Source organism: Acomys minous, assembly GCF_964271855.1.
Source record: "Acomys minous genome assembly, chromosome: 6".
In the NCBI taxonomy this organism is placed as follows: Eukaryota; Metazoa; Chordata; class Mammalia; order Rodentia; family Muridae; genus Acomys; species Acomys minous.
Genome location: NC_140487.1, coordinates 18,091,353 through 18,117,299, shown reverse-complemented (window position 1 = coordinate 18,117,299; position 25,947 = coordinate 18,091,353). Strand labels below are relative to the sequence as shown.

The 25,947-nt window shown below is 38.2% G+C and overlaps 1 protein-coding gene across 8 annotated transcripts in view; it reads left to right on the top strand.

Moving 5' to 3' along the window:
• The window catches only part of UMAD1 (UBAP1-MVB12-associated (UMA) domain containing 1), a 168,286-nt gene that overhangs the window by 104,110 nt on the left and 38,229 nt on the right, over positions 1 to 25,947 (top strand). For all 8 annotated transcript variants that reach the window (XM_084785931.1, XM_084785932.1, XM_084785926.1 and 5 more), the window contains exon 3: positions 11,061 to 11,122. In XM_084785931.1, coding sequence (XP_084642057.1) covers positions 11,061 to 11,122 — 62 coding nt within the window. The remainder of the gene's footprint in view (positions 1 to 11,060; positions 11,123 to 25,947) is intronic.

The window sequence follows — 25,947 nt, the reverse complement described above, 5'->3', positions numbered from 1 at the left end:
TGAAGAAGTTTGTGACTGTTACAGCTGACCACTCTGTTCACAGTATTTTTTATATGAGTATTATCTTCCCTACCACTTTGTATCGTCTTTCATGTGCTTGGTGAAGTGTTCTAGGGAATATGGATTCTATAAAGGGGTGGATAATAGATTATTCTAATTCACATGGTGTTCTAGAGGCATTCTGCATGGCATATAAGGTGTTCACTAAACATTTACTCAAGGAATAAGATAACTTTAACCTGCTATTATTGTTCCTACTACTATTTTCTTTGTAAGCCTTTAAAAGTATTATAGGAGGTTGATTTTATTTTTTAAAATATTAAATAAAAATGTTATTTTAAATATATGTTGATACTTTTTAATATTTTAGTATTTTTAATGTTGTATGATTCATATATCTGCTGAGATACATATTTTTTTCTTCTTTTCTTTTTTGTTTTTATTTTCTGCTTTATTTCTAAAAAGTCTTGGTATACAGTCTGTTCTTAGTCTTATGATCCCAGTTAGAAGGATGAAGCATAGAAGAGTAATAAAACAGTATTTTGGCAAGGCCCATATTAAAATGCAGTACAAAACTAAAATGCTTCTGTAAGGCAGGAGACACTGTCAACAGAACAAAACGAGAACCTACAGACTGGGAAAAGATCTTCACCAACCCTACATCTGACAAAGGGCTAATATCTAAAATATATGAAGAACTCAAGAAATTAAATATCACCAAACTAAATAATCCAATTAAAAATGGGGTACACATGTCCCCTTGATGGGGAGGCCCAGTGGCACTAAGAGGAAGGATAGCAGACTACCAAGAAGAGACTTGATATCTTAGGATCATAATCAGGGTGAGGAAGTCCCCCTCAGTCTCAGTCATAGGGGAGGGGAATAGGGTGAAATAGGGAGGGAGGGAGGAATGGGAGGATACCTGGGATGGGATAACAATTGAGATGTAATATGAATAAATTAATAAAAATTATAATGCAAAAAAATGGGGTACAGAGCTAAACAGAATTCTCAACAGAGGAATATTGAATGGCTGAGAAACACTTAAAGAAATGCTTAACATCATTAATCATCAGGGAAATGCAAATCAAAATGACTCTGAGATTCCATCTTACATCCATCAGAATGGCTAAGATCAAAAACTCAGGTGACAGCATATGCTGGCTAGGATTGGAGAAAAGGAAATACTCCTCCATTGCTGGTGAGAGTGCAAACTTGTACAACCACTTTGAAAATCTGATGCTTTCTCAGAAAATTGGGGATAATGCTACCTCATGACCCAACTATACTACTCCTGAACATACACCCAAAAGATGCTCCACCATACAACAAGGACATCTGCGCAACTATTTCCATAGCAGCCTTGTTTGTAATAGCCAGAATCTGGAAACAGCCTATATGCCCCTCAACCAAAGAATGGATAAAGAAACTTTAGTACATTTACACAATGAAATACTATTCAGCTGTTAAAAATAAGGAAATCTTGAAATTTGCAGGCAAATGGATGGAACCAGAAAGGATCATCCTAAGAGCCAGAAGACATGCATGGTATATACTACTCGCTTAACAGTGGATGTTAGCCCAACATAGATATCCTCGGAGAGACTCCACCTACTGGGGATGAGGGCAGATACTGGGACTCTGGGTGGAGGGCTGAGAGCTGTAGGAAGAGTCAGGGATTGAAAGGTCCCGGAGGGAGCAGGAGCTCCACAGGAGACCGTCACGGCCTGTGGGTCTGGTCAAAAGGTGGCCTGCACAACCTAATGCACCAGCCAAGGACAAAGCTTGCAGAGAACCAAGACCCCCTGTTGAGATACAGCTGATGGAATGGGGGGAGGGGCAACTACTGCTGAACCTCTGACATGCTCTCTGGTGCCCACAATTTGGTCAGTGGCCCTTGGGAAGATGGCCCAGTGGGCACACAGAGGAAGGGGTGCAGGCTAGCCTGATGAGACTTACTAGGTCCCCAGACAGTAGGAGGCCCTCCCTATCAGATTGTCTAGGGAAGGAGAATAGGCAGAAGAGGGAGGGAATGGGAAGATAAGAAGGAGGGGATAACAATCAGGATGTAATGTGCATAAATAATAATAAGTAAAATATATTACAAAAATATTTTTAAAAAGACAACTTTCTAGAACTAGAAATGATGATTCCTGGCTCTGAGGATCATAAATATGTTACTCCAGTGACATTCACTAATGTGGAGAGTTTATATGTAAAGTCTATTCTAATAAAATTATTAATTTTGATCCCAGCAACATAAAATAAAATAAAATGCAGTACAAAATACTTATGTGCTTTGATTTCACCCTGGATACGCTTTGGAAATAAATGAGTGGGGATCCTGTTAGCTTAAATGTAGTTTGAAAAGACTTTTGTCTTGGTTTTTGTTTCTTTAAGATAAGAATATTAATAATTAAGAAATGAAAAGAAAGAAGAGAAACTAAAAAGGAGGAGTAAATAAGGAGGGAAGTATATGAGTAAGTGGAATGAAAACTAATAAAAAATATATAATACATAAAAGAACAGTCATAAAAACTCATCAAGTAAAATAGAGACTAGAACAAAAAATACAAAGGTGAACATTTTAAAAATAAAAATATGAAATATAGTAAAGTGAAAACATCTGTGATCGGTCAGTATTTCTTCCTCGCTGCCTTCCTTGTTGTCTTCTGTAGCTGTATTTGCAGGTGGGAAGAAGTCTGCTTGTCTCTGTGTTGTTCAAAATGTCCTCAGTGATGGGGCAGATTCCTGAACAGGAATCAGCTCAGCTTAGGGGCTTCTCAGCCATCATATAGGTTGCTCATCTTTATTATTATTATTATTATTATTATTATTATTATTATTATTATTATTATTATTATTATTAATTTCACATAAGTTGCTCATATTAGTATCTTCCCTTCGCCTATTCTCCAGCTACTTTCCCCAAGTGTTTTCAGCACCCAAGCCAGGGTAGAATCCTATTTTTCCTTTGCTTTGGGTTTTCTTTCCCTATCAGGATGCTGCCTGGTTTTCTGCCAACAAACCACAACCTTGCTGTGTTGAGTGTGTCCATGAGTATATCCATGCCAGCTCAGCTTTCTTCTCCTGCCCATGTGTTTGCCAGGGGCAGGTGCTTAGCATGTGGGGGGAGTCAGGAGTCCTGGAGTTTGGGGATGTGGTAGCTAAATTTTCTGATCTCCCACCCAGAGGTTTGATAACAGGATCTCTCTGAGCAATGGTTTCCTTCTGCACAGACTGATGTTCCGATAGCGTTAAAGGCCCATTAAGGGAAAGCTGTTTCACTCTCAAGAGAGTGGAATCTGTGTCCTAGGTGGAGACCGTCTGGTTGGGCTGACCAAAGGACCACTGCCCAGCAAGGCAGGTTCACTTAATGTCATGCTAAGTAATGGGAGGAATATTTATCTCTTTAATGAGATAATGTACTTTTCCTCCATAGCGTCACTGTGAGGTTCACTGGGTGTACCCCATCATTCTGTGGCTTGACTCTAGCACTTTTCATTTTCCTGTCTCTGCAATGCTGGCCAGAGACTAGGTCTGCTTCCTCTAGTACTTCAGGGTTCCCGACTCTTCCCTGAAGCCCTCCTCCCCGCACGTAGCTGTTTATGACTGGTGTGACTTGCTCCCTTGTCCACCTCTGGCTTCCGGGCTGCTGAGATTTACAGCTTGGCTATCCAGGAAGTTTTCTTTTAAACTCCAATAAAATTGTCCTTAAGCTTTCGTCTGAGTCCCATTCCTTAGTTTTTTTATTAATGGGACAGGAAACTTTCAGGGGTGATCCTAAAATCTTTGGTAGCATATGTTATCCCGGGTGGGGTTCCCAGAATTTCACCAGCACAGGCTTGTGAGGAAGACAACTTGCTCCAGAGTCTCCATTCCCCCCACGCAGATCTCCTGTCTGCAGCCGACTCTGCGGCTGACTCCTGAGGTTTTCCTCCTGCCTTGTGTTTTCTGACCCAGAGCCGGCAGCAGTTAGACCTGCTGCACCCAGTGCTGTGAGCTGCAGTTTACGGTTAATAAACCTAGCATTGAGTGCTTTATTATTTTACCTGGTTTTTTGCCCCAGTGAATACTGTGACCCTTTCACTCTTCACCTCTTTCTCCATCCCATTTCAGGTGTTTCCTTTCAGACTCATGGGGGCTAAGGACGTGATGTTTATCTTTTCCAACACCTTGAACAATCTTACAATCCGTTCTTCCTGTTCCTTTTTGCCTACAGCCAATTCAGCAGATGTTGTTGAATAGTCCCTTTGTCACCAGAAAGATGTCATTATGCCAACTGTATTCTCTCCATTGCTGATGTCTCCTGCTAATAATTTGATATGCTAATTTAATATGGTTTGGTATCATTTTGACTTGACTTTAACGTTTATCTACTTGAACTTTTTCTTACATTTGTTTGCTAACTACATTCCATATATCACATACATTTGTGGTTCCTTTAGGTTATAACATTTGAAACAGAATCTGACCAGAGACCTGGGCAGGCCATATATAGAGCAGTTAACTCTGTTGCTTTTCTCTGTACTCCCCTTTTCTTCATTATGAAAGAAAACATGCAGGTAGACTGAAAAAATTAGAAAAGGTGGGAAGAACTAAACTGGGCTATAAGAGACTTAGATCAATACTCAGCAGGGTTGGATAACTTGATTCAGGTTTTAAGACATAATGAAAAGTAGTATGTTGTGGAATCAAATGGCATCTTCAGCAGCCTTGGTTCTAATAGGTCACTGCCTCTGTTGAGTGAAGCTAAGGAGGCCTGCCTCACACCCCTCCCAGAGTGTGTATGGGCCACTTGTCACTTTCACTATCTCTTGCTGTTAAGCTCTTATAACAAAATGACATGAACTGGGTAGCTTATAAATAACAAAAGTCTTATTTCTCAGTTCTAAAGGCTGAGAAGTGCAAAGTCAAATTATTGACAGTTACACTGTCTTGTGAGGGCTTGCGTTATACTGTGCATGCAGCATAAGATATTCTCTCGTGGTGAAAGGGGAGAACAGTGGCCTCTTTAGCCTCTTGTAATAGTGTAATCTTATTCATGGCCCCGTCAGACCCTTGCCTCCCATTCATGACCCAACCAGGGCCTTGCATCCTCATATTATTATCACATTGAGGATTAAACAGTAATGTGTTGATTTTGAGGGAACACTGACATCCAGTTCATTGACTATACTGAGGGAAAGACAGCAGGTACTAGAGACATAGGTAGGACAGCAGTGACACCTCCACTTAAAACCATAGCATTTACTTTCAACTCTGTTGCCCTTTCTCCCATTAGTGTTTCTCATGTTCTCTCATTTAATGTTTATAACAGCCACTTTGAATATCACATTCCCATTTTTCAGATGAAGAAACTGAGGCTGAAAGAGCTTAAGTAACTTACACAAGGTCTTAGAAGTAGTAGAGGCTTTGGGTGGAGCTCTGGCAGATTTCAAAGCCATTCTCTTTCTGGATTGCTAGCCTGCCTTGTGTAAAGAGAGTGACTGAAGACTAAAAAGGAACTAATGCATGGCCGTTCCGCTGTTCCTTCCACTACCTCACTCCGTGAATGACTAATAGGCAAACACTCCCAGAGGGTATTTGCATTTTAAAAGCAGGGCTCATTAATCCTAATGAAACTCTAATTGGTAGACTTTGTTGCAGTGATATTTTTATTTTTCATCTCTTTTTAAAGTATTAGTTTGTGAACTGGCATACTAAGTAATAGTTTTCATTACAGCATATTCATACATAACTTTATTCTTATTAGCCTCTCTTCCTCATATTCCCCCAACACACACACACACACACACGCACACACACACACACTCACCACGTGCGTATGCATGCACTTACACACGCACACACATAACTCCACTCCAAGATGGTTTTAAGTTTTACGTAGGGCATCCTCCTCTGTCCCTTTCTCCTCTGCAGATTGTCAGCTACTCTGGAATAAGTTACACAGTAGGATGCACCCACATTATGCTTAGTCTGTTCCAAATGCAACACAATGAATTAATAGGGCATTGTGAAAAAATAATAGAAAGGCATAAAGTGTCAGGTAAATATATTTTAAAATCAATGTTATGCCAGCATTGTTTAAAAATGCTTTATCTGCATTTCCCATAGAATGTCAATAAGCCTGTGTAAGATTTTTTTTACTGGCATTAGGTGACTAAAATGCTCTATAATTTTTGAGACAGCCTTGTGAAAAAATATTTGTCATTTCTTTACTGCACACTTTCTCAGTTACTAAAATGTACTAAAATCAATTGAGAATTTATGCTTGCAGGCTTTACTCCTAGTACTGACCATAGAAACAGTTTTCCTATGTGATCCCCTTAGAATAATTTTTGGTAGATTATTATTCTTAGGTATGGAATTCTAGAAATAAATCTTTCCTAATAAAGAAAAGATGACTTTTCTACTTTTTTATTTTTTGAGATTATAATAATACATATATGTATGTGATATATTACATATATCATATAATATTCCTCTTCTCATTCCTCTCTCCAAGCCCTCCCTCTTTTTTAAAAAAAATTGTGTGTGTGTGTGTGTGTGTGTGTGTGTGTGTGTGTGTGTGTGTGTGTGTTCTTAAGTTTAACCTGCTCAGTCTATCTGCTACTACTTTGAGGGCTAACCATTTGGTATTGATAACCAGTTACTGTGCTCTTCCCTGGAGAGGACTGTTTCTCCTACTCTCAGCTTTCCTTAGCTACCTGCAGTTTTGTCTAGGGTTGAAGCCTCATGAGACTTTCCCCTTTCTTTCTAGCCTGTCTGTCGGTATCATCCTTATTCAGGCCTTGTTTAGGTAGCCATATTGACTAGAAATCATGCATGTAGCTTATGACACTTCTAAGGAAGGCAGCCTCACAGCAGACTAGCTGTTCTTGCACTTATACTCTGTCCACCCTGCGTCTGCAATGATCCCTGAGCCTTAGGTGCAGGAGCTGTGTTGTAGATATATTGGTTGGCACCAGACTCCAGAACTGTATTTTGATGAGCTTTGTGTGTCTGTGGCAAAGAGAAGTTTCTTTAATTAGGGGTGCAAACTACATTTACCTTTGGTATAAGGACAAATATTTAGAAAATAGTTAAGGATTCTGCTAGTTTAGCAAATTCATTGTAGGTTCTCTAACATCCATAACTGTAGTAATCCCAGGGAGCTGGCTGGGTTCCCAGCACCAGCCATGACTTCCCTCTTGTTGAACTAACTCACTCAATATGGCCTTTTCTAGTCGCATCCTACTCCTATCTTTTTATGTGGAATCAAACTCCAGTTTTGACTATATCAGTCCAATGCTGGTGCTTAGGAGCTCAAGGATGTGCTGGTTGTAACAATCCTCTTCGCAGATAAAATATGGCCAATTGAGGCAAAACCATGATGTGTAGCAAATCCTTTTTGCCTAGAAACTTACATTGAATAATGTGGCTCAGATCAAGAAGCAAATGGGTTTCTAGATCTTGTCAGACTAATGTCCATCCATTTGGAGACTATGTATGCTGAGTTGGGGAAGGCTTCCCCTCCTGGGGAGAGGACTGATCAGAGAGGCATGTTCTCTATGGCTACCTTGTATGAAGAGAAACTAAAGGGTAGAACCACATAGAATTAGGTCCCCTCAAACTCACCAATCCACAAGGAAAGAGTGGCCAGCACCAAGTGGAAATAGTGGAATATAATGAGTGAGAATCACAGATCTACTCCCTCACTTTCCTACCACAAACCCTCTCCACAGGCCTCCTCTGGTTGAACCAAGGGAACATTTGTCTCCTCCCCATGCCTGGAAATTTCTCCACTGTCTACTTTTCCTTAGGCCTAGTGCTCATGTTCTTACACTGTTTCTCCAATCGCAATAATAGAATCAGGGCCATGATGATATGCTAATGATCCTCTCTTTCTCATCTTCTTGAAGAGCAATCCCAGAGAATGCACATATTCCTCTACAGTGGGGATTAGTAAGCTCTCCAGCCTGCCAGCTGTTTTCATAAATAACATTGTCTTGGATCATAGCCACTTATTAGTTCACATGATGTCTGTGGCTGCTTTTGGCTACAGTGCTGGGGTTGTGAATTTGTGACAGAGACCATATGGCCTGCAAAGCCCAACATGTTTACTATCTGTCCTTTCACAACAAAAATTAGCCAACCTCTAAAATTATTTCACATTAGTCCTTTAAGGTCACAATGAGCCTTATTAGTATATGCAGCCTTTATTGTTTACTGAAAATACAACCTACATTTTAAAGAAAGAACTAACATGTTTATAGTATGTGAGGAATTTTTCTTGTAGTAAAGCTGTTTCTGATCTTTAAAACTTCAGGAAAAACACCAAGGGTATTGTGTGTTTGCTTTAAAAGGCCAGAAGGAAGGACAGAAGCTAACTGGTCAAAAGTAGTTATCATTGCCATTGGAAGAGAAGAAAACACGCAGTGTGTGGAGCCTAGTGAGACCAAAAAGAATGGAGACCAACCATCACCAGACCCTGATGCCAGCTCCCCCTTTCAGAGGTTGGCTCCTCACACCCTGTGCCAGCTCTGGGAGGCGGTTCCTCTGCCACACTGTGGCTGCTTTCCATCCGAAAGGTTTGGGACAGACCACTGAGTCCCAGTGCCCCTGAAGTTTATTACTCGTCAAGCAGAGGGAGGAGGGAGAGTTTACCATAACTGGGCAGCAGACATTAACAAAAGATAAAGCCTCTAAAATCTTCATACTAATTTTGTTCGCCTTCTAAGTAGCTGACATGAAAGTCTATGAGTCTACGTAACCTGTAAAGCATAAGCAGTGTTTCATAACTAAAGCATCTCATTTTCCAGTCCTCATATTTATTTTTATTTATTGTTACGGTATTTAACCTCTAAGTGGATTATTCTTAATAATTGAATTTTTACCATGATAAAAGTATTCCATTGGGAAAAAATTTAAAAGCTGTCTTTCACTGTGACCTGTTCTTTCTTTTGTTATATTCTATTTCATTTTGTGCCTTTGTTTGCAGAAAGACTCTTGCAGATGGCAGTTCCCCTTGTAGTCAGTGACTATCCGATCTGAGCCATCACCCAGCATGGCATTTCAGTAAACAGAGCGTCTGTATTGCCTCTAGACACATGTGCTGTGTGTTTTCAAGAGCATTGGCTGACAACCTTTCTGGTTGTCTTTTCAGGCAGTAGGGAGAACTAGAGAAAATTTCTTGTACTCACCTTGAAACAAGAAAATGGGCAAAGGAAGCATAGATTTTTGTGCTGGATAATTCTAGCAACACTCAGTGTCAATGTGGCTATGGGTAAACTGGTAAATATTTTAAATGAATAATCTTTTGTGGAGTAGGTAACTTTTCTCAGTGAGTTTTTCATGGTTCTTTGTTTCGTCTTTATGTACATTATTAACATGGTACAGAATTTGTATTGTGGTGCTGAGCAGCTGCCTGTAACTAAGCAAACTGAACTCCTTGTACTCTGGTTTCTCCACTCATATTAGAGGTAGATGCTGACAAAGAGGAAGGAATTGCTAAGAATAAGGCTGTTTTTGATGTATAAATGTGTGAGCACTATAAACAGCCACCTAAAGAGTCATTTGGGATTTTGGACATATCAGATTACAACAGAAGGTTGATTTAATTTTTGACTTAGCAACAAATTTACATCTATTATATACAGACCAAATTTGCACTGGTTTTCTTTCTGTACAATTTTTGAAAAATACTGTATTAACTTTAAAGTTTAAAAATGATATCGAAACTATGTTACAAGTGACAAAATATCAAAGTAATATTTTGTAAATTTGTCTTTTAAATTTTACAAATTCTAAAAGAAAGATATTTTATATGCTCAAATAAAAGTTTTATTAGCTACCTTTTAAGTATTTTGCCACAGGTTTATAGGTTAAATACTACAAAAAGAAATTTGCTAATTCATTAAACTAATAACTATTGAATACCTCTTTTAGTGCTGAGTCCTGCCCAACAACAGCCATTTTGCACACAACTGAAAACATGGCTGATAGACTGGAGTGGGCATCAGTTAGTTTATATTGAAAGACATGCTGTCATCAGAAGGTCCTCAAATATACCAAGGCTTACTTAGTTCTGTATAGTTTTCAAGAGCCTTCTCCTTAATTGTCACCATTGATAAACTAAGCTTTTGTGTTGCATAAGAAAAAGTTTACCATGTAATTTTTTCATGCTTTATTTCTACTCACTACTCATATCATTCATTAACATTAACAAATTTCTTACCTTTGATTTCAATCAAACCATCATCGATAAGCTTGATAATTTCACTGTTATGTACATTCTTAAACTGACCTAATTTTATGCGAAGAACAATTTACAAATGACTAAATTAGCTTCTGATTATGCTTCAGAGAAGTAGGCTAATTGGGTATGTACTGACCATGTGCCAATCACCAGCTATTAGTAATAAGCAAATTAAGGCAGACCATTAATAAGTTGTTATGCTTATACTTGCTCAATTGTGTATCCTGTGTCCTTTAAGTCAGCCTGATCCAAACTAATTGAATAATAGAATCTACTGAGGCACCAGACTTTTAAATCATAGTACTAACTAAAGGCTATTTATGTGTTTGTTCATTGTTCATTTCTGCTGTGACGATTGTCTTCCATTTGGTTTATTATTACATGGAAACATGCATGTCTACTTTAATCCACAGGAACAAAACAAAAGAACCTAAGGATTAAACCTTATGAAGAACAAATTTGGTGGACAATTACTCATATTTTAAACAAATTTGTATTTTAAAATAGTTTGTCTGTCTTCAAGTCATAGCATAGCTTTTTGGCTTATTTAAAATATGACTTGATAAACACAATACAAATTGATTTTATTTTTTCAGTATAAATTTATGTAAAGTAGGGTACATTTTAGTGTGTGTTTATGGTGTGATTCATAAGACCTGTGTAAAACTATTTTTATTACTCCTAAAAATTAATTTGTTTACTTCTTAACAAAGGAAATAGTGGTTGGTTCCATGTCACAAAATGTACAATAACAAAAAGTACTGCGAACAAACAGAAGATAATTAGTCTTATGACAGTAAAGTTTTCTTTTGTCTCATAGGAGATACAACAAATGAAACGAGATGTAAAACTTCCGAAGCAGAAGGCAGCCAGTCTTTAGAGGTGAGTAAAACACAGTAAGAATCCTTTGGGAGTAAAACCGAGGGAGTCACTGTGAATCCACGTTCTCCTGAGGATAAATACACTTCGCTCACACCAAGAAGCAGGGGGTCTGGGAAAGCCAGTGGTGAGCAGTACTGAGAATTGCTTCCCAACATCATGCCTTTTCTAGTGCAAGAAATAGGAACTTTTGGAAGGAGGTGAAAAAGAAGAGAGGAAGAGGGGGTGGAAAGAAATGGGAGAAAGGAAAATTAAGAGGAACAAGGTGCAGAAGAGAGGAATAGAGTTCTTCAGTTAAAACATTTTGACCATTTTGAGTGAATTTTGTTCCCTAGCACATTTGAGTGGGAATGAACCTGTAGAGAATTCTGTTGGCTTACTATTTCAGCATCACAGAGTATTCCTTGACTGTTCTGGAGAAAAGCCAGTCTGTGTCTTCTTTGTCCATGAAAAGGCTGTTTTCTCCTGGAGGAAATGTCAGCATGCTAGGATTCTTTCTACACGGTGTATGAGCAGTGTTAGTCACTGAGGTAATCATCTTTAAGGCTTAGGGGAAGGGTAAGTATTAACATAATACTTCATGAAGAGATAGCCAGGACTTTGCAGCTTTGTGCACCCTGACACGTTCCCTTCTCACCTGCAGCAGAAGGGACGTCAGCGAGGTCAGGCATCTGACTTGTTTGTTTCAGCACAGGCTCCCCAAGGCCTGCCCCACAGTAGGTGGTCAAAAAGATCTGACAAATGAATACATTAATTACAATTAATTAATCAATGGTGAGCTATTAGTAGAAAATCACCTTTATTTTAAGGGATTTTTAATAATTTTCACTAAGCAAGTGCTTTATAACCAAGGGGAGACTTATTTAAATCAATGAATTTGAAATCAAATAATTTTTCACTTACCTGCATTCATTTTTTTATTCATTCATTCCACAAATGCTTACTAAACACAGACTATGCCTAAGGCACAGTACAAATAACTGGGTAGACAGTGATGAAAGAAATGGATGCAGAGACAAAGAAAGCTGGCTCCCTTTTACACCAGACACCTTGATCTCTTCAGCCTTATTTTACTCATGGCATATTGTGGGTGCTGACTATGGATACCTTCTATGATGGGAATAGCAGCTGATGCATTTGGGGCTTAGGGACTAGCCACGGTGAGTCCTTAGGCTGAGCTTAGTGTCTTTATCAGGCTACTATTACAAAGTACTGTACACTGTATACTGCCTTGCAGACAACAGGACATTATTTTAAGTTCTAGAGCTGGAAGCCTGAAATCAAGGTGTTAGCAACTTTGCCATCTGCTAAGAGCCTGCTTTTTTAGTTCATAGATAATACCTTTTTGTGTCATGGCATGGAGCTCTGACCTTCACCCCTTACTAAAGGAAACAATCTCTTTTATAAATGTTCCACCCTTATGACCTAATTATCTCCCCAAAGCCACATCTCTTAATGCTATTACCTTAAGAATTAAGTTTCCACGTGTCCAGTAGAACATGTGGGCATGGGAGGCACATTGAGAAAGCAGCACACTCACGTGATACGCTGCAGATGTCTGTAGAGCTTGACAGGCTGTTGCTATGTTTGCTCATCTGTATGAAGACTTTCCAGGCTCCTTCCGAGGGAAAGGAGCTTTGTAAGGTGGCAGTCTCCAGGGATTGACTTAGCTCATGGTCATGCTGCTTCCTGGATGTTTTCTTTACTTCCTTAGAGCTGATGCAGCTACTCAGATGTGTCAGAAGTACATTCTGAGCAATGGAGCAGCCAGCCTTTGCTATCAGAGTGGACAAAAGAAACAGGGATGCCACCGGGGAAATGACACAGCTAAATCATAATACAAGAGATTGTCGATGATTTACCATTAAAAAGCCAAAATTGTTTATCTTTACCTTAAACATCTAAAATGTAATTCTTCATTTTTCTTCTTTAAAAACCCTGCAATGAAAACACCACTGTATATTTTGTACTGCTTAAACCATCATGAAGAAAGAGAATAGAAACTATCATCTATCTAATCTGGTCACTTTAAACTCTGGGGACAGGCTCCCAGCTCCCACAGTGTGTTATGTACAAGTCTGTGACCTTGAACCTGGGTCTGTCTATTCATCTAACTACATATTACTTAGTAAAGAAACATTTCAACCTTAACTTGACCACAGAGGGCTTCACTTGTTGATTTTTGCCCCCCTAAAAAAAGCATCTCTGTCCAAGTTTTCATCATCTCTTCATATCACCATCATCTATGACATGGGTGTAGAACTGTATTCCCTGAGGCATCCTTGACTCCACTCTGTCCTTCAATTTTCATTTTTGTCCCTTTCAAGTCTTGTCATCTTATCCTCTGTATCTGGATTCTAACAATCCCTCAGCCTTGCCACTTTAGAGCAGTCAAAGCCACCAATTCTACCGAGTTTCTACCCCAGGGTTCCCCGAGAGCCTATTCTTCACATAGCCGGCTGAAATAAAAGCCAGATCACAGCATTCATTGGCTTGAAACTAGCTGACTACTCACTAAGGAAAATGAGCACTAAACGCTGAGTGGGCTCCAGGGAACCCATACACTATTCGCTCTCATTCCTTCCCCCCTTCCAACATGCCACTGGCCTTCCTGTCTTTTGATGCTGCTGAGCTCTTTCTCTTCTTGTGGTTTGTGTTCCTGGCACTTGCCCTCATTACCAGAGCTTCCCTTGCCTCTCCATTCTCATAGAAGTTATCATTTACATTGCTAGCATTTCTCATGACTGCCTCTGCTGAAATGTCCCTCCCCTAGTCACCATCACATATCTTTGTTTCATCTTCTCTGATATATCTCAGATCGTTTATTTACCATCAGCCACCTGTCTAGAATTAAAATAGACCTATATACTCCAATTCACATCTGATACCTACAATGTCCCGAAAAAATATGTAACTGATTTTTTAAAATATGATTTAACTACAAAATTAAAAGCCTAAATGTGATTTGGATACATTTATCTTACCGACCAAGTTCTGATGGTTCTACCCATTGAACATTTTCTTTTTTTAAAAATTTAATTAATTTGTCAAGATCACATCTCAATTGTTTTCCCTTCACTTGTATCCACCTGTTCCTCCCTCCCTCCTTCTTTTACCCTATTCCCCCACCCTAGGTCTGTGACCAAGGGGGACCACCACCCCCACTATATGGTCATAGGCTATCTATCAAGTCTCATCTTGGTAGCCTGTTTATTCTTTCTCTGCATGCCACCAGGCCTCCCCAACTCAGGGAAATGGTCAAATATGGGGCACCAGAATTAATGTCAGAGTCAGTCCCCCACTCTCCCCACAACTGTGGAGAATGTCCTGTCCATTGGCTAGATCTGAGTAGGAGTTCAATATTTATTGCGTGTATTGTCCTTGGTTGGTGCAGTAGTTTGAGCAGAAGCCCCTGGGTCTAGATCCGCCCATCATAATTTTCTTCCTGTGGGTTTCTAGGACCCTCTGGATCCTGCTATTTCCCCATTCTCCCATGCTTCTCTCACCTAGTGTCCCAATAGGATGTCCTCATATCTATCCCAACCTCCTAATAAGTGAAGACTTTCATGGGACATGCCTCTTGGGCTAGTGTCCAGTTATAAGTGAGTATATACTATATGAGTCTTTCTGATTCTGGATTAACTCACTCATTATCATCATTTCTAGTTCAATCCATTTGTTCACAAATTTCAGGATTTCCTTGTTTTTAATAGCTGAGTAGTATTCCATAGTGTACATGTACCACGTTTTCTTTATCCATTCTTCAACTGAGGGACATGTAGGTTGTTTCCAGGTTCTGGCTATTATGAGTAAGACCACTATGAACATGGTTAAGCATATGTCCTTGTGTGGTGGAGCACATTCTGGGAATATTCCAAGAAGCGGAATAGCTGGGTCTTGAGATAGCCCTATTCCCATTTTTATGAGAAAGTGCCAGATAGATTTCCCAAGTGGTTGTACAAGTTTGCATTCCCACCAGCAATGCAGGAGTGTTCCTCTTTCTCCACCTCCTCGCCAGCATGTGGGGTCACTTGAGTTTTTTATCTTAGCCATTCTGATGGGTGTAAGATGGAATCTCAGAGTTACTTTGAATTGCGTTTCTCTGTTAACTAAGAAGGTTGAGCATTTCTTTAAGTGTTTCTCAGCCATTTGATATTCCTCTGTTGAGAATTCTCTGTTTAGTTCCAAGCCCCATTTCTCAATTGGGTTATTTGGTTTGGTGGTGTTTAATTTTTTGAGTTCTTCATATATTTTGTATATTAGACCTTTGTCAGACATAGGGTTGGTGAAGATCTTTTCCCAGTCTGTAGGCTCTCGCTTTGTTCTGTTGACAGTGTGTCCTGCCTTACAAAAGCTTCTCGGCCTCATGAGGTCCCACTTATTAATTGTTGACCTTAAGGCCTGGGCTACTGGTGTTCTGTTCAGGAAGTTGTCTCTTGTGACAATATGTACCAGAATCTTGCCCACTTTTTCTTCTAACCAATTTAGTGTCTCTGGTTTTATGTTGAGATCTTTAATTCACTTGGACTTGAGTTTTGTACGTGGTGATAAATATGGGTCCAATTGCATTTTTCTACATGTAGACATCCAGTTAGACCAGCACCATTTTTTGAAGATGCTATCCTTTTTTTATTGAATAGATTTAGCTTCTTTGTCAAAAATCAAGTGACCAAATGTGTGTGGATTCATTTCTGGGTCTTCAATTCGATTCCATTGATCAACCAGCCTATTGCTGTGCCAGTACCATGCTGTTTTAGTTACTTTTGCTCTGTAATACAGCTTGAGATCAGGTATGGAGATTCCTCCAGAGGATCTTTTATTATATAGGATGGTTTTAGCTATTCTGAGTTTTTTTTCATATGAAGTTGAGAATTGATCTTTCAATGTCTTTAAAAAAATTATTTAGGTATTTTGATGGGGGATTGCATTGAATCTGTAAATTGCTTTTGGCAAGATGGCCATTTTTACTATGTTAATTCTCCCAATCCGCAAACGAGGGAGATCATTCCATCTTCTGATATCATCTTCAATCTCCTTCTTCAGAGATTTGAAGTTTTTTTCAAACAAGTCCTTCACTTGCTTGGTTAGAGTTTCTCCCAGATATTTTATATTGTTTGTGGTTATCGTGAAGGGTGTAGTTTCCCTAATTTCTTCCTGTGCATGATTGTCATTTGTATATAGGAAGACTACTGACTTTTTTGAGTTAATTTTGTGTCCAGCCATTTTGCTGAAGGTTTTTATCAGCTGTAGGAGTTCTCTGGTAGAATTTTGGGGGTCACTTATGTACACTATCATATCATCTGCAAATAGGGATAATTTGACTTCCTCCTTTCCCATTTGTATCCCTTTGATATCCTTTGTTGTCTTATTGCTCTAGCTAGAACTTCAAGAACTATATTGAAGAGATATAGAGAAAGTGGGCAGCCTTGTCTGGTCCCCAATTTTAAAGGAGTTTCCTTGAGTATCTCTCCATTTAATTTGATCTTGGCTATTGGTTTGCTGTATATAGCCTTTATTATGTTTAGGTTAGCTTTGTATCCCTGATCTCTCCAAAACTTTAAACATGAATGGGTATTGGATTTTGTCAAATGCTTTTTCTGCATCTAAGGAGATGATCATGTGGTTTTTTCCTTTCAGTTTGTTTATATGTTGGATTACATTGATGGATTTCCATATATTAAACCATTTCTGCCTGGTCATGGTGGATGATATCTTTGATATGTTCTTATATTTGGTTTGCAAGTATTTTATTGAATATTTTTGCATCAATGTTCATAAGAGAAATTGGTCTGAAATTATCTTTCTTCATTGGGTCTTTGTTAGGTTTAGGTATCAATGTGACTGTGGCCTCATAGAATGAGTTTGGTAATGTTCCATCCATTTCTATCTTTTGCAGTAGCTTGAAGAGTGTTGGTATTAGCTCCCCTTTGAAGGTATGGTAGAATTCTGTGCTGAAACCATCTGGCCCAGGGCTTTCTTTGGTTATCTGATCTTGATTCAATTTTGACAAGTGGAATCAATCAAGAAAAGTGTCCATTTCCTTTAGATTTTCAAATTTTGTGGCATATATGCCTTTGAAGTAGGATCTTATGATTCTTTGTATTTCTTCAGTGTGTGTGGTTATGTCTCCCTTTTCATTTCTGATTTTGTTAATTTGGATAATGTCTCTGTCTTTTCGTTAGTTTTTCTTCTATGATTTTCTTCTATGATATTTTCTGGGCCTTGGAGTTGGGTGTCTTCTCTTTCTTCAATGCCTATTATCCTCAGGTTTCTTCTTTTCATGGTGTCCTTGATTTCTTGGATGTTTTGTGTCAGGAATTTTTCAGACTTAGCGTTTTCTTTAATGGTTGCTTCAAGTTCTACGATTGTATCTTCTAGTCGTGAGATACTTTCCTCTATCTCTTGGATTCTGTTTGAGAAGCTCACCTCTGTGTTGCTTGCTTTCTTCTCTAGGACTCTTGTTCCTGTCTTTCTTCTCTCTGTGCCTTTATCATTGTTTCCATTTTCATCTTCAGATCTTGAACTGTTTTATTGATTTCCTTCATCTGATTGTTTGTATTTCCTAAATTTCTTCCAGTGCTTCTCTATAGGCCTCTTCTTTGTCTTCAACATGTTTGGCTCCTGCATTTGTTTACGGATTTTATTCATTTTTTTTTCAATTATCATCTTCATTACTAAGGATTTGAGATCATTTTCTAGTAGTTTGATTGCGTTTGAGTTCTCAGGGTTGCTTTCTTTGGGATAGCTGGGATTTGGAGATGCCAACTTGTTTTGGTTTTTGTTGTTTGCGTTCTTACGCTGACCTTTAGTCATCTTGGTGTCTCTGATGTTGGGAGGTAGCTTCTAGCGTCTTTCACTAGTGTTCTTCAGTTCTTGCAGTCTGTGGCTCCCAGTCAGGTCCCTGGTCTCTGTGTGGTAGATCAGATACAGTGTGTTATTGGTGCCGCTATCTTGGAATCCCTATTGAACATTTTCATAGCTGGCTTCTCTTCTCTCAGCCAGGTCCTTAACTGTTAACTTTACCATTACTGGATCAGGGTCTCTTTCCCAGATGGCTTTCCAAATAGTGGGTTTTGTTACTTCTGTAACTCTACAATGCCTTGAAACCTGTAGCATAAAGGCTTAAACTCAGAGTCAATTCAACCACTACGTCCTGGGTATCCTCTTCTCTGTTCTGCAGCAAAGAGCAGCCCCATGACTTCTGACCACATGTATGTCTTCATGACTTCTCTGTAATGCCAGAGCCTAGACCTTAACATCACAGCCTCCTGTGTGTGCCCTAAATGCCCTGCCAGGCACTTCTCAGTGTATGGTTAAGTAAGTGGTCTTTCTTACTTAATTACTTAATTACTTACAAGTAAATCACTCCATCAGTTTCTGTCTTCTGCTTTATATTAGAAACTTACATCTCTTCTCCCTAGAAAAAGAAAGGTGTTTTGTTTTTCACTTCTTAGTTGTTACCCATTTTTTTAAACTTACTTTTGACTTTCTAAAAAATATAATGATCTTAAATAGTCTTGAAGATAAAGAAATTGTAATTAATATATTTGCAGAGATTCATAATTCACTTTAAAAGACTAAAAAATATAGAAATGGCTGGCTGGCTGGCTTATTTGTTTAGACAGCCTCTGTATGCTAGAACGGCTGGAACTCAGTATAACTCAGACTAGCTCAAACTCTGTAATCTTTGTCTTCAGCCTATGCCTATGCCATTTTGTCTGTCTATAGAAACAGCATATGATAAGAACATAGTGGGTAAATTAGTAGGTTTTCCATAAAGCTAGAAGTAATGTTTATGATGTTTATGTCAGTATTTGTGCATGTATATGCTTGTGTGTACATGGATTTACTTATGTGTGTACATGTGTGTATTCATGTGTGTATAAATGTGTATATTTGTTCATGTGTACTCATTATGTGTTACTCATGTTTATATTTGTATGTAAATGTATGTGTATGTTTGTGCTTATATAAATCTATGCATATGTTTGTGTATACATGTGTATTTATGTACATGTGTATATATATGTAAATGTGTCTATATTTGTATACATAATTGTATATTTATGTTGTGTATATGTATATTTTTGTTTATATGTGTATATATGTATGTTCATATATGTGTATGGTTATTCAAAACATGTTTTTTCCCTGTGCATGGTGTTTATCAGCCATTCAATAAATGCTTAATATTTGTTCTATACAAACGCTTAGATGAAAGCACAGGGAATTTATCCACCTCATACTTCAAAACCTAACTGTGGATAGGTGCCTTGTGTTTCAATGCTAGACTACTGAGGAAAAAATTATATATGTAAATCTCTCACAACTATTCTTGCCTTTTTCTTCATGTTTTCAGTTAGGCTTTTTGAGTATAGTAATAGCTAGCTGGAGTTGTGACTTGGTACTGAAAGAACACTTGTCAAGGATTTGGCTATTTCCAAATTCTAAACTGACTTTAACTTTCTTGTCCAGTTCAACCTCTGCAGCCATCTTCCATTGTCTGTCTAGTATATCTGTCTTCAATACTCATTTCTATTTGGGTATTTTTTTCTGTGTCATAACTGCTTTGGCATTTATTTGTTATATAGTGACATATTACAAATCAAAAATTTTAAATGATCATATTTTGAATATAATTTTAAGAAATGATTCCCATGAATCCTTTTGTTGTTGTTTGTTTGTTTTGCCAATTAACATTTATTTCAGGATAGAAGTATTTATTTCTTGGAATTATGCAAGTATTTTCAACTTTATTCTACATATAATTTTTGTATTTCAAACAAGTGTTTCCCTGAATCAATACAGAGTAGCAAATGGATGAAGCACAGTACGCTAATTAAATCTCATTTTGTAATTAATATATTAGGTGCATTTTTTCATTTCTAATGATTTTTTCAAAACTTCATACATCAAATGATATTTACACTCCATAGTTGCTTATATTATATAGTGTGTAACAAACTACAAGTAATGACCAGAAGAGTAAACCTTGTTTCTAAATGTGTGTGTGTGTGTGTGTGTGTGTATGTGTGTGTCCGTGTGTTATATACACATGCCATGATGCATGTGTGAAGATCAGAGAACTGCTTGGGTGAGTTGGTTATCTCCTTTCACTATGTGGTTCCCAGGACTGAGCTATGGTTGTGAGGTGTGTCAGAACCTTTACCTGATGAGCCATCCCTCCAGCCTGAGAGAGTAAAATATGATTCCTGAGAGCTGAGAGAGAAGATTTGTACAGAAGTGTTGTTGGTTAGGTGGTAAATGCTAGAATCCTAACGGAAACACTAGCAAAAAGGTAATTGAATTAGTTTGAAGATGTGTAGGCCATGTTTAGTTGCCTGTAAAACAAGTTTGTCATAGAAAGAGCTGGTGAATAACTGTTTGCATTTTACCATTGCCTAACTAAGACATGCTTCATTTAGTCAATAAACACTAATGTTCTGGCTTCTCATCCAAGTATATTTTTGAGGTATCAGGCTGCTCCATATATTTCAGCAAATATATCATAAAATCTATTTTGAGTGTGATGTTTTGTTAAATATTCTCTGTGCCTAAAAGTGTCTTGGCTTATACTCCTAAAACTTGACCATATGAAGACAAGCCAGTCAGTAGACCATGGTTGAACTCCAGGACTAAAGGTATAATGCTATGTTTTGGAGGCAGCCATGACTCAGGAAAAATTTAGGATGTAACAGAGGTAATCATTATTTATCTAAATGAATCAACACCACTGTCCTCAAGTATGAGTTTGAAATGCACAAAGATGCAAGTGTTTGAGACACAAGGATAACATATTCTGAGAATTATAAATAAATTATAAATTGGAGCATATTGTGATAGTTAGTTTTAACTATGTCACTTAATCTCATTTTAAGTTATTCAGATGAATATTCTGTTTGTATCTGAAGATATTTTTAAGTATTTATTGTGGAGTCTATAATCTACTAACTTCCTGGTTCTTATGTTGCCTGGAAGACAATTAAAAGGCCAAAGTACAGCTTTTCCAACAATAAATGGGAAAACAAAAATGAGCTGACAGCCATCACAAAACAAAAACATTTTACATTTTCTATTCATATTTGAGGACAAAATCCTGGCACTTTTCACATTTACTTTTCTAATAATGATCATCTCCGTTGTAGTTTGTCAGAAAGCCCTGTGGAGCCTCAGTTTAACATGCAAGCACGTAAGCTGTCTTTTGTAGTTTCATGAGGCCTTGTTAGCCTGGAATTTAGTGTGTTTTTATACTCATTTATAGTTATTATTGTGATTTTTTTCAACTTAATTTCATAACAAGAATTCATGATTCTTACCAATTAGCCATAAACCACTTTGGATTTAGAGATTTAAGTAATTTAACTCTTTTGAAATCTTATTTTATTTAAAAAGCCGACAAATGGTGAAGATGTGACTATTCTACCAAATGTTGGGTAATGTGGCCAAAACTAGATCCTAGAAGAAAATTCAAGTTCCTGAAATTTGACAAAATCAAAAAAATTCAGCAGGTAGCCTGGCCTTTAATCCCAGCAATCTGGAAGCAGAGGCAGGTGGATCGCTGTGAGTTCGAGGCCAGCCAGGTCTACAGAGTGAGTCCAGAACAGCCAAGGCTACACAGAGAAAGCCTGTCTGGGGGAGGAGGAGATTGAAATTCATCAGGAAGAGCAAGTAGTTTAGCCCAAGCAGACTTTTTCGGACTCCATGTCTGGTTCCAGTGGCATAACATTTTGTACTTTGGAGACTACTGTTCATTAATACAAAAGAACAAATAACCTCACTAGGGGCTTGACATCCAACCGACAGGAAGACATTAGGGAGGGATTAAAACGGGAAGCAGGGCTCTTCTTAACCTTGAGTTTAACACCCTGCATAATGTAGGAGCCATGTGCCACAGGTGGCTGTTGAATATGTGGCATGAGGCTGTGTGCATTCAGAAGCAAAGTGTGTACTGGCGTTTAAAGATTAGCCATGGAAACCTATCTGAATATTTATATCACATGTAGGTATGTTGTTATTTCTGATAGAACGTGGAAGGCATCAAGTTAATTTCATTTATTTCTTAATGCTGTTAATTTGACTACCCGGAAAAATAAAGTTAATTGCACGACTTATGCTTTAGTTTTAGATTTTAAAAAGCTTGACTACACTTAATAAATGTCAGTTGTCAATAGTATATTTACCTTCATTTCTAATCTGAACAGTAAAGTCTTTTGGAAGTCTGAGAGGCCAGGTCCTTTTTGCTCTTTTCAAGACCTACAGGTTCCAGCAGCTGTGCTGTGGCAGTGCCTGCCATGACTTAGCTGACAGCCTGGCCAAAGAAGGCACAGATGCCACTCCACTGTGCCAAAGCCAGATGATTGAATTGTATTTGCATTTTTCTCCTTTCCACCTCCTCTCCTGATGACTTTTATGCATAACTCAGTGAATATAGGTTTCCAGAGATGACCTTTATGTTTCCAGACTTCAAATTGTGTTGTAAACTACCATAGTTCAACATCTTTGAGTAGCATTATGCCCGTGGTTTGCTAGTCTGTACTGCTACTCATGTCAGTGACTAAATGTGCATCTTTAAAGAGACCAGCCAAGGAAGAACTTCTTTGTAGAAGGGACACAAGCACTTACTGTCAATCAGCCTCTGTTTTCACTGACATTTAACTGTTTTGTCACTGTATAGTTATTTTAAATCTTTTAAAACTTGAAGTGTTATACATAAACTCAAGGCTTGTAGAACACTGAAACCAATGGAAGTCACGTTATATTAAGCAGAGAAAAGCAACTGGATAAACCTAATGAAATCTGTAAAGGTCTCTGAAGGTAAATGTAATATTTGAATTAGTCACATACTTTCTCTAAAAGGTGTAACAAGTTGATCTGTTCCCCAAAACTTCAAGACTGGTGATTTTCTTGAGAAAGCCTTTTATCTTGGGCAATCTTTTGTTTGTCTTGCAAAGGACCATACAATTAGCATGAAATGAGAGGGTGCTCTTTAAATTTGATGAATAAGCACTCCTTTTTCTTCGGCTGATATGCATGTAAGATGGGGATCTGTATCCCACCAGTACTCTCCAGCAGACACTCTATAAGCTACTCCTAGTTCTTATGGTACCTTAATGACATAAATTGGAATAGTTGGGCTTCCCCCATTTCCTGGGTTCTGGAGGTGCTCAGCACCCTCTTTTTATGGCCATCAGTATAGAGTATATTAGTAAGACCCCTGGGACCATGAAAAAGATCTTCTCTGATCTGTTTTATATTATTGCCATTTAAGATAAATGGCATGCTTCCCCTCCAAAAGAATTACTTTGAGTAGCATATGTTTAGAAAATATTTTACGCCTGTATATTATTGTTAATCTATTTGCCCTTTAGACAACTTTGATATTGTAGTAGTACTTATAACCTGTCAGTAAACACTATTTAATATTTTAATATTTCTTCAAGGCATTCATAGCACATTTAAAGAGAAGATTCCACTGCTGATGGGAAAGTTTCATAGCTTACTAGCTAGTTAAGCTTGCTTTTTTATGTCATGTGTTTAATACTCTCATGCACGGCTATTAGCATTCCCTAAAGGAAACCAAATGCCACCAAAATATAATAGTCTTTTCATCCAGCTGCTACTTTTTCCACTTAAAGGTACTACCTTATAAGTTCTGATGTTACTTTTATAACAAAAATAACACAAACCCATGTAAATTTGGATTTGAACAGTACACTTTTTTTTTTTAACAGCATCTCACTACAGTCCTGGCTGGTCTGGAAATTGCTATGTGCACCAGGCTGGCCTTAAATTTACATGATCCTCCTACCTTTGCCTCCCAAGTACTGGAGTTAGAAGTGTGTGCCACCATGCTGGCAATGGGTGCTTTTTAGTGTACATTTGCCCATATAGTTTGGACATACTCAGAAAGTTATCTATATTTGATCTGGCAGCTCTTTACTCAAAAGATGCCTGAGTTCTGCCTGGCCTGCCTGTACTCTGCTGTCTGCCCGTTCTATTCCATCTAGTACCTAGAGATAAAGTGATAATGCGTGCATTCTTTGAGGCCCACTGTGCCTGAAGTATGTGCTCTGACCTGCACACATTGTTGGGGGAGGTAAGAAAGGTCAGATTATATTTTTCACCATGATTTCTTTTCTTTTTTGAAGAGAAAATGCTTACATGTGAATACTGACACAGCTAAAGGGATATGTACAGCAAAACTCTTTTCCTCTGTTTTTCTATTAGTTTGTTTAGTGTGAAATTCCTAATAATATAACCACAAATTCTAAGTTTTAAGAGTTAATCTTTATAAACATGCGCTTCCTATGAACAGTGTGGCTTATGGGTAAAATGTGGCTCATCCAAAAAGAAAATAAGTTCATCTAAATTTTCTGTGTCGTTTATCTGGCTGGAATGCACATCCCTTTTTGTGGTGTCACAAAACCTTCTTTCATCCTTGAAGATCAAAGTAGGCATCATTTTCTGTGTGGGGTTCCCCTGCCTGCCTTCTTTACCCTTGGAGTGAGCTCTGTTGTCCTGTCTCAGCCTCGGGGAACGTTTATGTTAACACACATACCACAGCATTGTGTTAGAACTGGCTTGTCTCTTGGAAGAGTTTTGAAGGGAGTACGTGATTCAAATCATCATTTTGCATTTCTAGTATCTAGCCCAGTGTCACACACAGTAAGCTTCGAGAACTGCTTTAATCTTAATAGAGCAACTGTCTTTGGCAAAGCATCAGGCAAATCTGCTCTTTTCTAAAGTGATCTTGTTTCCTACCACAGCTTGTTGGGCCACAGTCTGGAGAATATGAAAATGTCCAGAGGTTTCAACCAGATAGTTGATATGCTCATACTTGAAGTTTTAGTATTTAGGTTTGAGAAAATAAAGCGTGCCCTTCTAGAGGGTGGGCACATAGGCTTCTGTAGTGAAAGAGATCAGCTTGCCTTCGGTACTTCTTCCCCGCTCCCAACCCAGTACCTTAGTCTCCTCTTCATTCCTGTCTTCTCCCCACCCTTTTCTTTTCTTACTTTTTCACTCTATCTTCTCCCCATTCTTTTCTTTATAGTTTCTTGTTGTTGTTGTTCTGTTTTTGGTAACCACATTAAGGCTGTCATCAATGTGTCTCTATAGGAATGAAGTAGAAATATACCGTATTTTTCGGACCATAAGACATACTTGACCATAAGACACACCCAGTTTTTAGAGCAGTAAAACAAGAAAAACAGTAAAAACAGCAATCGGACCATAAGGCACACCCTAATATCCCGCCCCACTTTGGGGGGAAAGTGTATCTTATGGTCTGAAAAATACAGTAGTCTTCCTACAGAAAAACTTACAAGCCTTGAGTCGCATTCCTCTAGAGCCTACCCAGTTACCAAGGGTACCTAATTCTTAGTGATGCAATCAGTTATATTGATAGCTTGAAATGTAACTCTCCTCAGTCTACACTTGCATTTTAACAGAAGCTTTTAATCCTCAATCTTCAAGGAATTAATATTATCATGATATGCAACTTTATAGAAAGTATTGGAAAATTTCTGTGAAAAAGCTAAGGTATTTTAAGCATCTTTCAGAGTCTGGCAGTGCCTCAGGTATTCATATACATAGATGATTGGAAATGCATTTATCTGCATAAGCAATGGATAGTCCTAAACTGGTGATGTAAACCGGGGGTTGGCTTTTCTTCATCTAAAAATGTCCGAAGTTGAGCATCTCATTTGCATTCACGCAAATGAAAGCTACTGGATCCGACTTTCAAAAACTCACTTAAAAGGCCTATTCTCTCAAAGACTTTGCCCAGACCTTTGAGCAGACCTTTGACTTAAACCAGGGGTCAGCTTTTC